At 40.8% G+C, this 16,428-nt stretch overlaps 1 protein-coding gene across 1 annotated transcript; it reads left to right on the forward strand.

Moving 5' to 3' along the window:
• The first annotated feature begins 2,515 nt into the window (after positions 1 to 2,515).
• On the forward strand, positions 2,516 to 13,026 carry pnp5b (purine nucleoside phosphorylase 5b). Its single transcript, XM_083991879.1, has 6 exons — positions 2,516 to 2,647; positions 6,440 to 6,609; positions 6,751 to 6,854; positions 8,860 to 9,035; positions 10,767 to 10,954; positions 12,157 to 13,026. Exons 1-6 carry the CDS (start codon positions 2,619 to 2,621, stop codon positions 12,393 to 12,395), a joined length of 906 nt encoding a protein of 301 aa, XP_083848005.1. The 5' UTR covers positions 2,516 to 2,618; the 3' UTR covers positions 12,396 to 13,026.
• Positions 13,027 to 16,428: the final 3,402 nt, after the last annotated feature.

Raw genomic sequence — 16,428 nt, forward strand, 5'->3', positions numbered from 1 at the left:
CCCTGAGTTTTTCTGCCAAGCTCCTCAGAGCGCGTGAGAGCAGCAGGGTTTTGTCTGCATGGCTCATCAGGACGAAGAAGGGCCCCACGACCGTGAGAATACAGATCAGCTGTTACATAACAGAGGGAAACCAGAACACTGGCTGCTCTGTGCAGCCATCACATCACAGCAGGTGTGTGAAACAAAACAACACAACACACGCACGTGTAAGTATACTATGTACTGTATGTACAGTGGAATGGGACACACCTACACTATCAGAAATGCATACGAACTTGTTATCCTGTGTGTTTCCAACATAATAAACGACACGGCCTTCGTCTCTCTGTTTGTCGAGCTCATTGTTGTTAAACTCTTAAAACTTCATCAATCAGAATTTGCAGGAGTCATCTCGACAGATTCTGGTGAGATCTCAGTTGTTTCAGTGTAGACGACAAACGATCTGCTCATTTCAAAGACTCCTCTATTTACCCTTTTTTATTTTTATGTTCTGCTATTGGCTTTATGTATATTTTAAGGGTGGGTAATGTATTATAAAATATTATTTTTATTATTTCTATCCTTGTTTTTTCTAAATGTAAATTACACTACATTTTTTATCATTAACATTACAAGTTAGGAATTTTACTTTGGGGATCAATAAAGTAATTCTGACTCTGATTACCAGATACTTGTTTGTGTTTCTATTTATTATGTCTCTTTTTTGGGTGGATGAGCACTGTGTGTGTGTGTGTGTGTGTGTGTGTGTGTGTGTGTGTGTGTGTGTGTGTGTGTGTGTGTGTGTGTGTGTGTGTGTGTGTGTGTGTGTGTGTGTGTGTGTGTGTGTGTGTGTGTGTAGACTGTTGCTGTTGGGTTGTATTTGATTTGACACACAAACACAGATGTTTTTATACAAATTAAGTTCCTATTGTATAAATAAAGTTTATCTTTGAAAGTTTTAAGTTGAAAGGACGACTGCTACAGATCTTGAGGAACCTCTGTCAAGTCATAAATCCCAGATGTCCTTTAAGCTGTCTGGTATCAGTCCGTACATATTTGTTTAGCGCCATATCTGACAGACAATTTCTATGAAACATAACATGAAAAGTTCGGAGCAGACTTTCAGCATTTCTTCTTCCTCCCTGCATCAGTCCAACATGTCACAACCCAGGACATCTCATTATCTAAGTGACAAACTGCAGTCATAAAATCACTTTAAAGCTCCCAAAGGAATCAAACAAACCTTTTACTTAGAATGAATCAATAACCTTGTAGCTCCTCTAGGTCACAAGCTCTTTCAGCTTGATTTTAAAAACCTATTGAAATTATACTGTAAATTGCAGTGTTTTATTTCTATCAAACACATTTGTTTATCCCACAACAGGCTAAAGCTGCAGGTGTGACTGTTGCTGCTGACACACAGACAGGAGGCCCATGTGACCGATCCTGTCAGAAAGAAGAGTTTGAAAGAATGTGAAAGAATTTATCTTCTTTTAAATCTGAATTTGTTTCTAAAACGTAGGCTACAGTCTTTTGTTATATGTCATTTAAGATTAACATCTGCTGCTCACTGCCATGTCTTATCTCTTCTTATGCACATATACCTGTACAGGGGATTTTCACAGAGGAAGAAAAAAAAATCCCCTCCTACTTATTCAAAAAAGGAAAAAGGACAGTAGATCAATAGGTTTTCTTTGATTAAATAATTATATTTTTACATCCTTAATGTTATTATTGAAAAAAGTATGATGGGTGATCAACCGGGATTTTTATCTTCTTGTCTGTATCTCTAGTCTCGTGCGAGTCGATTGCATCAGCACCAACAGCAACACGACCACGTTGAGAGTCGTTGCCTTCACGGTCTGTCGGAATTTCCTATAACTAAGACTCCTGAGCGGTCGTGTAGGCTGCATAATACAAAAAATTATACAAAAACTAAGAGAAAAGTCAGAAATAATGATGTATTAGCCTATAAGTTATAACTAATCACTAAAGTGGCTTTTTTTTCCCTCATATATATATATATAGTCTTGTTCATCTTGTTTGTCTTAGTTCATGTGCAAACTTCCCTTTAATGTAAAGGCAATAGAAACTGCACTAAAAAAAGTGGCCTACACTCAGGATTTTATTTGTAGGCTTTCAAAAATAGCTACATTAGGCACATTTAGGACTACTTAGGCCTATATTTATTTATCATTTTTAATTTATAGTGAGAATAAAACTTTTTTTTTAAATCAACTAAAGTGATTTCAAAGTGTTACTGTATTGATTTCCAAACTCTTTTTGACAGTGATAATTGAAGAGAAAGAAAAAAAATCAACCTGATTGTGAGTAATAACACATGCCTGCCTCGTGTGTGATTTGTCACAGATTCCATCCACATTTTGGGGCGGGGGAATCTCATTTTGGAACAAGCTCTTGAACGCACCATTGCATTTGTGTGTAGGTTACACGCCTGCGCTTCAGCCAATCGGATCCCCGGCGTCATCGAGGGGTTGGTGCTGCTGGGAGGGGACTGAGAGACCTCACACTGGTCCCATACCAACAGGGAAACTGGTCAAACGCGACACAAACGTCTCACAGACTCAATTCAACGCGGAATAAACCTGGTGACGCCGTCTGCATCACGCTTCATCATCATGCTCTCCGTATCCGAGGTTGTGTCCGGGTGAGTCACGGATATTCATTCTAATATCATAATTAAACACACACACATAATATAATAACTACTTGTGTATCATAAAATCATCTTGTGTAGGCTACATTTTGTACATATTTTGCCGTGATGTACCTGAACCATCACCGGCTTCCTGTCGCTCGGGAAACAGGGGAAGTGAAATGTTTTTACTGTCTGTTTATCTCAAACTTCCTTTTACGCCGCTTCACATGAAACTAGAGAAGCCGCTGCGCTTATTACAACCCCTCATTAAAAAAGTGCTATGAAAACGCGCGCGTGAGGATGTCGCGCGCCTCCGGATGCGTTTTTTTTTTGTTTTTTTTCCTATTTCTCCACGAGGAAGATGAAGATGAAGAAGATGCGGAGGAGGAAGATGAAGATGAAGAGGAGGCTGTTGAAGGGAAACGTGTTCGGTTCAACGGGTTAGGAGGAGGAGAGGAGGAGGAGGAGGGGGGGAAGAAAAAGAGAGAGAAACTCTTGTGCGTTGGCAACATGCGGGCTCTGACGTCACTACTTCAAACGAGCCGACGTCGCGCGCCCGCCGCCCGCCTAGCCTACAGGAAGGTTGTGGTGGTGGCGCTGCGTTGTTTCTGAATGAGTGTGTTTATGAGTCAGCGCCAGTGGGCTCCTATTGTGTTTGGCCCACATGTGCCATATATCACGTCACAGCTGGCAGACCCCCTCCCTTCCCTTCCCGCACTCTGACGTCATCACATCCACGCTATTAATGTGCGGGGTGGTTGGTGACAGAGCGCACGTAACCCCCCTCTCTAAATAGAAAAGCCTGTTCATTTCACTATTCTGCCTTTTGAATATAAAATTAGTTTTATATTTAATTTAAACCACTGAACTGCAATGAGACTGAGTTATTGAAATGTTTTAGTATTGATGAATGAGATGTATTGTTTTTTTTACTTTCAGGTAGAACTTGACTGAAAACTCACCATTCAGATTAAAAAAAAAACAATATTAGCTTCTTTTATGGCTACATTTAAAGACCGGGTAAACCAAGAATAAATATGTGTTTTAAGTTTATAATACCACAGGAAAACATATTATTAACCACTCAGTCAAATTTGGAGGACTAAAAAAGTCGTTAAGTATATAAAATTCTGCATCAAAGTTGTCAATAAATGAGCAGTTTTCTCTGCTTCAGAACGGTGAGGGTGTGTCTGCTGCAGGCAAAGAAACCACGCCCCATGACAGGAGAGCTAGGCTTCATTGAACGTCTCTGATACACAACCTAAACATGTACATGTTGTCATGAAATAAAGACGGGAAAGTGACCTCAAACACACTCCACCACACACCCCAGTCCTCAGCACCGACACTGATAAAACTTCAGGAAATATTTCTTACCTTCACTCTTCGTGTCTAAAACAGTCCCAGCAGCTGCTGCAGTCATCCAGCTGCAACAGGTTATAATCCACCATGCTGCTCCTATTTACATCTCGTTACCGGTCAGCGTGTTGCATCGTTTTGCATTGTGTGAAATTTGAATTGTGTGAAAAAAATAAAGTTTTTAGCTAACGTTAGCTTAGCTTTAGCTTCAAGTGTCCTGACCGCGAGTAACGATCAAAACGGGAATAATATCGGTGGATTAATAAACTGTTGATGCTGGATGACTACTGATGCTGCTGCTGACTGTTTTAGAGACCAGAGTGAAGGTAAGAAATGGTTTGATCAGCTGTGTGTCTGCTCGGACGTGTGGCCGGGACCACGGCGGAGTTTTTTTTTTTTTTTTTTACGGTGTTTTCCGTCCGTGATTGTATGGCTGGTCTCCCGTGTGTGTGGATGAGAGGAGGCTGTTTGGTCGGACAGTGTGTTAATGAGGGAGACTCTGGTCAAAGGACGGTGTTGTAGCCTAGCTGCTGCTGCTGCTGTGTAACGTGAGGGATCCTCCTCGGGTGTGTGACCGGGGGAGTCAGCCTCTCTCCCCGCGGTGACTGCTGTTTATCACAGTGTGAATACGTTAACGTTAGCGCTGTAAACTCCTTATATGAAGGAACAAGACAGTAGTGGTCTCCCCTGTGTGAACTACATTTAGTTAACTGGCTGTTACACATGTTTCAGCTAGACTGAAGAGCAAGTGGGACGGAAAACCTCTGAAGTCAGTTGGCTGAATGTATTTATACGTAGAGCAGAGCAGGGGGCGGGTTTATGTAAGTACGGCCGCTTTACGTAAAGCGGCCTTCGACTTAAGCCCGCCCATTCAAAACCTGCACACAGAACAGTCTCTGAGTCCTAGCTCCTCAAGGAAATGATGAATGGGAAAAATACTTTTTACATGTTTTGAGGGACACATTTAAGGCCTAATTAATATGATAAGAAGAAAATTACTGAATTTGGTTTACCCGGTCTTTAATAGATTTAATCAATTATTATTGTTCTCAGTCATTTGTTATGTAGCAAATAATGAAAAAAAAAAAGTCTAATTGAAAGTCCAAAGTAGCTTCTTCAAATGTCTTATTTTGTCCACATATTCAGTTTTACCATCCTGTACAGCACTAAATCCTCATAATTGAGATGTTTGGCCTTCTTTAGTTTCATTAATCCCAGACAAAAACCGAGCTGAGTTTCCATGTACAATCGGTATGCCAAATAAAATAACATTTTACTTTTCAGCAGGAGACAATTCTTAAACAAAAAAATTTAAAAGCATTTTGTGCAGTTTTTACTTGATATAATGTAAATACTGTTATCACATGACATATCATTACAACAAACTATAGAATAAATGGTATTAAGTCTGTTCAGAGTGTTTGTTGTAATTTTAAGGTGTGTGTGAAGAGACCAGATGCTCCAGACAGACGTTTACGATGTGAAACTAATGAAAGGGCTCGACTCGTAATTCCTGCTTGTCCTCACAGGTACATAAATATGCATTATGTGTTTGGGTGTGTGTCTTTGATAAATACTGTAAAGTGTGTTTAAGCTCTCACTCTACATGACGCACTGTTTGCACATTTAAAGAACGCAAACCTTTTAAAGTACGCACATACCAGGACATACTGTGTGTCTAACTTGTGTGTCTGTCTATGTAAATAAAGATCAGAGCCAGGAAACTGGTTCAGCGAATGGGCAGGATGGCTTCAATCAGATATTACAGCGTTATTTCCTGGTTGTTGAATGCGGTGAAATGAGGACATTGTTTACATCTACAGTGTGTCAAAACCAAAGAGCTCCATTGTCGCTTTTAATAAAAAATGATTTTTCCTTTATTTAAACTCAAAAATCATTGAGGGTAAAGTTGTTATTTATATGACTGTTGTTGGTAAAGATACCAGTTGATAAAAAAGGTTATTATTTAAAACATGTATGGTTATAATACAATTAAAACATGAATTAAAAGCTTAGAGAATAAGAATCTAAAATCTAAAACTGAGAGTTTCTGTCTGAATCACAGACAATATTGTCCCATCAAACAGTAAAATATGTTGGAGAAGTTGGTGTTGAATTGATTATATGAAGTAAAATGAAAACGATCACAATGACACCTCAAACTTCAACTACATGAAATAAAATAATAACCATATTGCAATGAGTTGGAATGATCTTTTTCCATTTTGATTTGCAGTTTGGAGCATCTCTGTCGCCTCACAACAGTGTGACTCATTTATACATTTTATAGTTGGACACACGTAGCAGTTTTGATTATATTTCCATTAATCGTGCAGCCCGACACGTCCCACTCCTCTGTGATAAACCGTCTACAGGCCCGTTCTGGTGCTGGTGCCTCTGAACGTCTCTGTGACTGATCCTTTACCTCTCCTTCTCTCTCAGCGACAGCTATGATGAGTGCCGCGCCGCAGCTGACTGGCTGATGTCCAACACACAAGTGCGTCCCAAGGTGGGGATCGTGTGCGGCTCGGGCCTGGGGGGGCTGGCCGAGATGCTCAAGGACCCGCAGGTCTTCAAGTACAGCGACATTCCCAACTTCCCCAGGAGCACAGGTATGCACAGCCCGCAGCCGCTCCGGGAAAACAGCTGTTAACATCAATGTGTGTGTGTGCGTGTGTTTTTGTGTGCACGTTTGCACTGGGTGTCTAACAAGCGTGTGTGTGTGTTTGTGTGTGTGTGTGTGTGTGTTGCAGTGCATGGTCACGCAGGCCAGCTGGTGTTTGGGACACTAAAAGGGAAGCCGTGTGTTTGCATGCAGGGCAGGTTCCACCTGTACGAGGGCTACCCCATCCAGAAGGTGAGTGGCGGCCACAGCCTGCAGCAGTCAGGAACGTTAAAGGAGACATATTCTGCCCCTTTCCCACAAATGAAAATAGTTCCCAGGTGTCTTAACGACGTGTCTGTGAGATGCTTTAGTCAAAATTCCCCAAGGATCAAACATCACAGCTCTTTTCATCCTCTCTAAACAGCCCTGTTCAGAACGGCTGGTTTCAGTGCCTGTCCCTTTAAATGCAAATGAACCACTGCTTGCCCCGCCCCTTCTACTGGTGCAGGTAGAGCACTGGAGAAGAGAGTAACGACACCACCATTGACTCCTGTGTTAAGGGTTTTGCGCCCCGAGTGGCAGGATATGGGTATTGCAAAAGCGCCCAGAAAACCCATTCACTCCAATGTATGTGTGTTGCCCACTTGCTTGTAAATTGATGAAAACGGCCGTGTTTTTGTTTTTAGGTGTCTTGGTCATATCAAATTATATTTATAATTTGTTTATTACAAAATGTAGATTGAAACATTAATGTAGACAACTGTTTTTTTTTTGTTGTTGTTTTTTTACTCACCTATGTGTTAATGTTTATCTGTAAAGGATCCTCAATGATGCTATTAACGTGGGTGATCTATAAATGTCCTTAAATTATTGAAAATACCACACTGGCTCATTCACCAACAATGCAGAGTTGTAGTTCTTGGGCGCTTTTGCAATACCCATGTTCCGCCATCAGGAGGCGCTTCCATTGAACCAATGCATGTCGTTACTCTCTTTTCCAGTGCTCTAGGTGCAGGTACTCACAGGTAGGGGTGGGATTATGCAAATTCAAAAACGAATTACATCATTCAATGACAATTGAGGGAACAGTTCGTAAAACCACATGGATTTCAACCTCGGGAGCCTGAAAATTAAAAAAAAAAATGTTTGGTCGGAAGGCAAGTCAAACACCCAAATATATGTTAAAGAGCCTTCAAAAGGTGATATTTCAGGGCACAGTAGGTTGAGCTATCTAATAAAGACATAAAAAGCCCCAAAAATATACTTCAAAAGATAAGTGATATTTCTATAACACGTCCCCTTTAAAGCTTAGTAAAAAAACACAGACTCAGACCTCTGAAAAAAATAAAAGGTACACTTGTTCTGGGCTGGAGCACCTGAATAAACCCTTGTTGGATGAGCAACAGTAAACACATTCAGTGACTCGTTGCATGAGTTTGTTGAATGTCTCGATGGTTCGCTGCAGTCACGTCGCTCCACCTGGAATAATCCTGTCACCATCATATCACCCAGTCCTGATGTAGAGATGTGAGTGGTGGCAAAAAAAAAATGTCTCAAAATCTGCCCCCAAGGTGAAATATTCAGTTTCCTACCAACACAAACTCTCCTTTGTTCCTCACTCCATTACATTGCTGAACAACCAGAAGAGTAAAACAGTGTAAATGTAATGCAGGACGGTGATGTTTGCAGAGCTGCTTTGCAACAAAAAATTTCATACAAAGAGACGATAAAGGTTTCCTTATCTTATCTTAAATTAAATTGAATGAATACTCCTTCCTTAATATCAGTGGTATTACCTTTTGCAAATAGTTTTTGTTTTGTGTGAAAGGGATGGATTAAACAGTCGTTTCTGCTGCTGGAAAAAACAGTTTAAACTTTTTTTTAAAAAAGGGAGTTTTTCTCTTCCTGAACGTCCTGTTCACTGTCACTGTGCTCCGAGTCGTTCCCATGAAACCTGGCAGCAGAGCTTGTTTCTGGAGAGACAGCCAGCTGCTCAAACACCAGACCAGACCCAAGGTCAGAAACTTGAGGGAAAGTGAGCGAACATGTTGTCATTGTTTTTGTGTTTTTGGCTGCACGGACCCTTTAAGATTCCACGTTGATTATATCTGCTGTGTGTTTATCTACTCAGCTGCCGTCTGAAAACACAGACAACAACATAGCAGAAGGCGGAGATATCAGATTCTGCCGTGGCCTCAGTTCACCTCCTTTCACTTTCTAAACAGAGTTTTGTGTTACCTTGTTGTGTTTGTTTCAGATCACGCTGCCCATGCGCGTCTTCAAGCTGATGGGCGTGGAGACGATGATCATGACCAACGCGGCCGGCGGCCTCAACCAGGACTACAAGGTGGGCGACGTGATGGTCATCAAGGACCACATCAACATGCCGGGCTTCGCTGGAATCAACCCTCTGGCTGGACCCAACGATGACCGGTAGGACGGAGACACATGTCAGATTTAATTGTGTGCATGTTTAAACGTTTAAACGTTCAAAGCGACCAGGACTTCCTGTTGAGTTGCATAATTTTGTTTTTGTCACAACAGCAGGAAACCGTCTTGTGACACTCACTGAAACATCATTTTAAATGATTTATATTTGACCTCAGGATTTCACAATTAATACAACAACACATCACCCAGACAATTTCTTTCTTTTTTCTCTCACTCTCATTTTTTTAAAATCCACGTTGGGTCACAAAGATTTATTATACAAGTCAGTAATAAGTGTTTTTTCTTCCCCCCACACACCCAATGTTACCCTTACAAACAGGTAGCCTAAGTTACCGACAAATTCATATCAGAAGATTTTTTTTAAATAAATATGTATATATACAGTATATGGTTAAAAAAAAGAAATAAAATAATAATAAAAAATAAATAATTAAAAGAATTTGAGTGTGTATATGTATATATATATCAATAAATAGGCCAAATATATAAGAATAAAGTAACTATTAGAAGAGAAAAGAGAAAAAAAAAATCATAAATAATTTATCCATGTAACTGTATCAACGTTATACATATAGTCCACAGTAACAAAAGTAAAACTGTTCATTAGGAATAACCTCTCGTGTTTTAATAAAGAAATTAAGATTAATTCAACACAAAAAAAATTTATTTCTTTTGCATCCCTGATTGCTCGTCGCCAAATTCTTTTACAGTGGAAAGACCCTTTAAAATGAATCCTGGAGACTAGAGAAGGTCAAATTCACTCTATTTAAATTCTATAAACACTGGCAACCTCTCATATCACAGCTTGAAAATATGAAATGTATTCCACTAGATTAAAACACAAGAGTTTGTTCCTAATGAACAGTTTTACACCCAGACAATTTCATGCTAATTTCCCTCTGTGGTGATCCAATTAAGTCTCCTCTTATTTTTCTCTAAACAAACAGTTGCTGCTCATTCATGATGCAGCTGGACTCAGTTTTTTTTTCCCTCCCCCACCATATTTCATCTTCTATTGTGCTGCACATTTCTCAGTCTCCTACACAGAAATCTGCCACATTTCAGCCCTGAAGCAGCTCGTGTCAACAAAAGTTTCCCGCCAGGCTCAAAGTCAAACGCTGCAATTTAGAGCGATTATGATGTTGGCGAACTTCAAAGCACGTTAACTTCCACTCCCAGACTCGGAGCAGAGGTCAAATTGGTTTTATCTCTACAGCACATGAACACATATCAAAGCCTCTGAGGGGGGGGGAAGTTACACAGCATCACGGCCATCATGTCTCCTGCATCAAAATGAAACACTTCCAGGTCTGGTGTGGTGAAACTTTGTGTCTTCCTGTAAAGTTGCATTTCAGTGTTGCGTACTGTAGCACCGCCGTGTGAGTTTGAGTTGGACTTGACGTGACTCAACACCGTCCGTCTCCCTCCTTCTGTCTCTGTGTCTATCTCAAATTTTTAGATTGTGTTTTTCGGACTTTTGTATTAACAGCACTTTTTAAATTAATGTTGCACTGTATTTTAACTTTTAACTTATATCTAGGTTGCTCCTTTGTCGTGTATATTGTCTAGACATTGCAGGATATATTTTATCATATATTTTCCTCTTTGTATCCTATTTATTTTCTTTAACTAAGTTATTTTCCTCTGGAGCGGCCTGGCCGAATAATTTCCTTCGGGATGAATAAAGTTCTATCTATCTATCTCTCTCTGCAGGTTTGGCGTTCGTTTCCCCTGCATGTCCGACGCCTACGACCGCGAGCTGAGGCAGCTGGCGCACGAAGTGGCGGCGGAGGTGGGCTACGACTTCCTGAAGGAGGGCGTGTACAGCGTGTTGGGAGGTCCGTCCTTCGAAACCATCGCCGAGTGTCGCCTGCTGCACAGGCTCGGCGCCGATGCCGTCGGTGAGTCGTCACTTCTACTTCTCACGAGAAAAAAAAAGAGTCACGTACTCGACTTCCATCTTATCTCACTCTGAAACTGAGATCACAGAAACATCTCAGAAGGTGTGATGTGTGCAGAGGAAGAAGACAGAAGTCCTGCTGACTAAAACACAGGAGGAGGAAACAAGTCACAGGATCAGAGCTCAGGCAGAAATACATTTAATTAATTGTAGAAGATAAATTAGAAAGCTGACAAAGGCCTGGATGATATTCAGTATCAACTGAGTACTAAAGTGTGTCCAAGCAAATGTCATGATATATTCAAGGGGATAGTTCAACATTTTGGCAAATTGGCCCATTGCTATAATCCCTATAGTCATAGCAGTAGGTTCGTTACCTTTAATTGTTGGTGCAAGATATTTTTAGAACGGCGGAGCAGAGCCGTGAGCTGCTCAGAGCTACGCTACGGAGACTCATGGGATTTCTTGGTTTCCCTCATCAAACTCATCAAATACACAATCCAACAACTCCACAACGCTCTGGTGGACAAGTTGTGACCTGCACATTCACCACGCTATGAGATAATAACACAACGTTACCAGACAAGAGTTGTTTTAGAGGGAAATGCAGAGACTGCTTGATGAAAAACTGTCCCCAACGGGAACGTGCATCACCGGTTTTGCATGAATTTACCTCTAAAACAACTCTGTGTGGTAACGTTGTGTTATTATCTCATAGCGTGGTGAATGTGCAGGTCACAACTTGTCCACCAGAGCGTTTTGGAGTTGTTGGATTGTGTATTTGATGAGTTTGATGAGGGAAACCAAGAAATCCCATGAGCCTCCGTAGCGTAGCTCTGAGCAGCTCACGGCTCTGCTCCGCCGTTCTAAAAATAGCTTGCACCGACAATTAAAGGTAACAAACCTACTGCTAAAACTATAGAGATTATAGCAATGGGCCAATTTGCCAAAATGTTGAACTATCCCTTTAACATTTGGAAGAAATTTCCTTGGACACACTTTATAACACTTTGAATATTAAGTGTAAATCAACCCCATGCTGCACTTTTAGCTGGATTTGGTTCCAATTCAGATTTAAAAACCATAGATGGGTAAAAACATGCGAGGCTAGGATCATGATTTTGTAATGACAGATTAGAAAAATGAAATAAGTTTGTAGTCAGTGTGTAAATGATCAATAATCACCTTCACCTTCTCTCTCAGGGATGAGCACCGTCCACGAGGTGATCGTCGCCCGTCACGCCGGCATGCGCTGCTTCGCCCTCTCCCTGATCAGCAACCGCTCGGTGATGGACTACGACAGCCAGGAGAAGGCCAACCACGAGGAGGTGCTGGAGACCGGCCGCGTCCGGTCCCAGCAGCTGGAGAAGCTGGTGTCCGTCATGGTGGCTCGGCTGGAGCACAGCAGCAGCAACAACAACAACAACGACAAAGCCTCGTGAAGTCCGCTGTCAGAGAGACGCGTTTTTCTTTTTCTTTTTTTTTTTTTGATAAATTAGTTTATTAGCAAAGCTGAGTTTAAAAAATGTTTCTATTCACTGTTACTTGACAACAGGTCCTTTTTTGTTTTGTTTTTATATTTCTATCAGTAGTTCTTTGACCAGTTCCTGCTGTGATGCACTGTACTCCGTTCAGTCAGTGTAACGTCATCGTTATGTAAATTCTAACTTAAAAAGCTTTTAATTTAACTTATATTTATTTTTTCCGTTCTTTTCCGTTCCCTGATATCAACCAGCAACAACAAGAACACCCCAAACTAATACAGAAAACAGGACACATCTCCAACTCATCACACGTATCCAAGGTGGACATAATAATTTGATATATATATGGTGTAAAAAGGTGTCAGTTTTAATTGAGTATTTAAATGTATTTAAGTGTTTTTTGTTGTTTTTTCGGATGATGACTGACTGTGTGTGTGATGGACAGAATGGAGGAAAAGGGACGGTATCCGACCTGATACCAAAGTGTACAGACTCAAGTCTCTTTCTACGTCTTAACACTGTTTAACTAACAGGCTGAGTTTTTGACTGTATGCGCTTGTAGAGGTACTTTACACAAAACTGTACAAACCAAACGGATCTGCTTCTGCAATAAAATAGACTCAACCTGACAACTGTGCTGTGTGTGCTGCTTTTCAAATTCAAATAGCCTTTATTGTCATTGCAATAAACAAAGTGCAACGAGATTTGTGGTGCCACATCCATTCCAGGGCTAAAAAGAACATCCTCAACGACACACATGCATGCTCACACAGGAAAAAAAAAAATCTCTTTTGAAAAGTAGAGCTGAGATGTTTCGCTGTGGGACTTTCTCGTTGAGGCGTTGAGGTGTTTATAAGAGCAGGACGTCACTAAAGCTTCAGTGCAGCAGGAGACTGTGGTGCAGTGTAACGTGTTGAAAGAAAAAGAGAACAAGGAGTTAGTCAGGGTGTTAGGAGGAGTCTTCATCTGTGACCTACGCAGCCTCTTCACAGCAACTCGTTCATTAACAGACTTGTTCCTCCACGTTTCACTAAACCACACAGCGACATTCAAATCATTCCTGCCTGTTGCCAACAAACCGATTAACTCTGCGCTGTGAGACTCACCTGGGCCGTGCACACTGTGTAGACTTGTTTTAAATTACCTGTAAATAAGTTAAATATGGAAATATGTTTATCTATTTTCTATAATTTAGATCATTTCAATAAGGTAATTGATGCTGATTCTGATTTTAAACAGTCTGGTCGGCAGTTTCCTTGTGAGCACAGTAGGGATGGAAACGCCACAGAAGCCAACAGGAACATAAACCTGGAAGACGGAGCTGAAGGAGAGGATGGTGCAAACCAGAAGCACGTTACTTTAAGTTTATTAAGTTAAGATAGATTATTAGAATAGAGATAGAGATTTTTTTTGTTACTTAATATGATATATTAAAGGGGCAGTTCAACATTTTGGCAAATTGGCCCATCACCATAATCCCTATAGTTTTAGCAGTAGGTTCGTTACCTTTAATTGTCGGTGCAAGCTATTTTTAGAACGGCGGAGCAGAGCCGTGAGCTGCTCAGAGCTACGCTACGGAGGCTAATTGGATTTCTTGGTTTCCCTCATCAAACTCATCAAATACACAATCCAACTACTCCAAAACGCTCTGGTGGACAAGTTGTGACCTGCACATTCACCACACTGAGATATAATAACACAACGTTACGAGACAGAGTTGTTTTAGAGGTAAATGCAGAGACTGCTTGCTGAAAAACTGTCCCCGACGTTCATCAGCGGTTTTGCATGAATTTCCCTCTAAAACAACTCGGTCTCGTAACGTTCTGTTATTATCTCATAGCGTGGTGCATGTGCACGTCACAACTTGTCCACCAGAGCGTTTTGGAGTTGTTGGATTGTGTATTTGATGAGTTTTATAAGGGAAACCAAAAAATCCCACAAGGGCAGTGGGCCAATTTGCCAAAATGTTGAACTATCCCTTTAATGTAGCTTACATGTAAAATGAAAGAAACATTCAGTGCTGTAGCAGGTTTGTCCTTAGTTGGACATAAGGGGCCATTAAAACCGACTGATGTACAATGTCTTTGATGTGGTATCCATGTGTTATAACATACAGCATCAATCAAACATTTAGTTTAATATTTGATCATTTATCAACAGAAAAAAAAGCAAAAAATATGCTTTAAAAATAAGCCAGAAATGTAAATGGTCTCCTCCAACATCCTCTCCTGACAGCGTCTGGCTAATAAAACACAACCTGCACATTAACTCACGGTGTACACACAGTGTAAAGTGTAAACTTCCCTGCAGAAGAATGTAAACCATAAATCACTGCTGCTGTTCCCCAGGGAAACAGGTGATGGACGACGTGTTTATAGTCAGTCTGTCCTTCACTGTATCAGCGGCTCAACTGTTTCCTACACCGACCACTTTTCTCTCACTCACTCTCTCTCCAGTCTGCGCTGCGACAGTTCCCACTTCCTTTACCCTAAATATATCCACTGCCACTTGCCCCCTTCCTCCTCCTCCTCCTCCTCCTCCTCCTCCTCCACTAAAAAGGAAAAAAAAAACATTTTCCATGACGCTCAGACAACGCTGCTTATGGCCATACAAGGTTGTGGGAATTTCAGGAGCTGTCAGTCTGAGTGCAGTAAAACGATCAGGTCCAGGTGGACGGACAAAATGTACTGACTCATTAGTGCAAAGGAAAGGAGGAAAGGAGCGAGGGAAGGAGGGAGGGAACAAGGGAGCGAGGGGGGCCAAGTGAACCTGGTTCTCCAGGTTAGATCTACACCTACACACACACACTTTGAATTTCTGAATTTAATTAGGGTGATTACGTACATTGTAAAATACGAGGTGAGGTAATACAGTATGAGGTGGGTGGAGTTTGTGTATTAACAGCTGCTTGTTTGAGCCAGAGGCGCTGTGAATTGTTTACACCGTCATTCAAATGCAATTCATTATAAGTGAATTAAACGGGTGTTCACTCACTAATTTAACCAGGGAGACTTGCACAATGTTGGAAAAATGTAGAAGCAGCATCATTCAGAGTTTGGAGAAGTTTGACATAAAGGTTTGTATCTGGGAGAGTTTTTATGAAAATAAAAACGTTATTTGGTTAACATGCAGTCATTGATCCTGCCTTTTATTTTCTTTTTTTTATTTGACTATTCTTTTAATAAACGTATGATGTGTTATGATTATTATTGTTGTTGATATCTGTGCATTGATGTATATGTTTTGGTATTCACTTCAAATTTCAACAAGCATTTTTTTTTTTTTTTTTAAAGATTATGAATTTTAGATTTTTCAAACATAACATACATCATGGGATGTAAATAAAGATGAGGATGATTTCATAAAATGAAAAAGTCATATCATTACAGCATAATAAGTTATTTTATGATAGTCTCATTATGTTTTGATCTTTTGTACTTCAATAGACAAAAGCTGCACTGATGCAACTTCCCTCAGTGGAAAACAAGTGTCTGCAATGAATCTCTACAGGTTATTAACTTACAGTACAAACATGGCGGCTGCTCATTCTTCCAGGCTGCAAACGAACGACACCTATGAAAACAGGAAGTGTCTCTGTCACTGACCGCTGCTGCTGAGCTGTGTTTACACCACCTGTATAATAACTGTCCCAACACCAAACTAAAACCCACTGACCTGCAGTTACATCAGAGATTCACCTGCACAGTGGAAACGCCAGAGACACCAGCAACTGAGAAGAAGACGACAACGGGTAGAAGACAATAAGGCGACAAGCTGCTGCAGCCAAACATTAATAAAAGTTCAGCTGGATGCATTTAGATAGAGAAGAAATAGAAATATCTCAATGTAAAAATAGGAAGTTGTTGGTGTGAAGCTCCTGTTTCTGCAGGATCACAGTTCCCTTTGTGCTCTGTCGTGATGTAGAGGAGTTACACTGCCCTCTGCTGCCGACTCCTCCTGCACTGTGACAAGACGACAACTGTAGTGACGG

Source organism: Trachurus trachurus (assembly GCF_905171665.1).
Source record: "Trachurus trachurus genome assembly, chromosome: 17".
Taxonomy (NCBI): domain Eukaryota; kingdom Metazoa; phylum Chordata; class Actinopteri; order Carangiformes; family Carangidae; genus Trachurus; species Trachurus trachurus.

Bases quoted from the DNA above. Each gene is read 5' to 3' on its own strand.
- pnp5b (XM_083991879.1), top strand. From the start codon at position 2,619: ATGCTCTCCGTATCCGAGGTTGTGTCCGG. The intron at 6,855-8,859 runs GTGAGTGGCGGC...TGTTTGTTTCAG, and splicing joins AGGGCTACCCCATCCAGAAG to ATCACGCTGCCCATGCGCGT. The intron at 9,036-10,766 runs GTAGGACGGAGA...CTCTCTCTGCAG, and splicing joins GCTGGACCCAACGATGACCG to GTTTGGCGTTCGTTTCCCCT.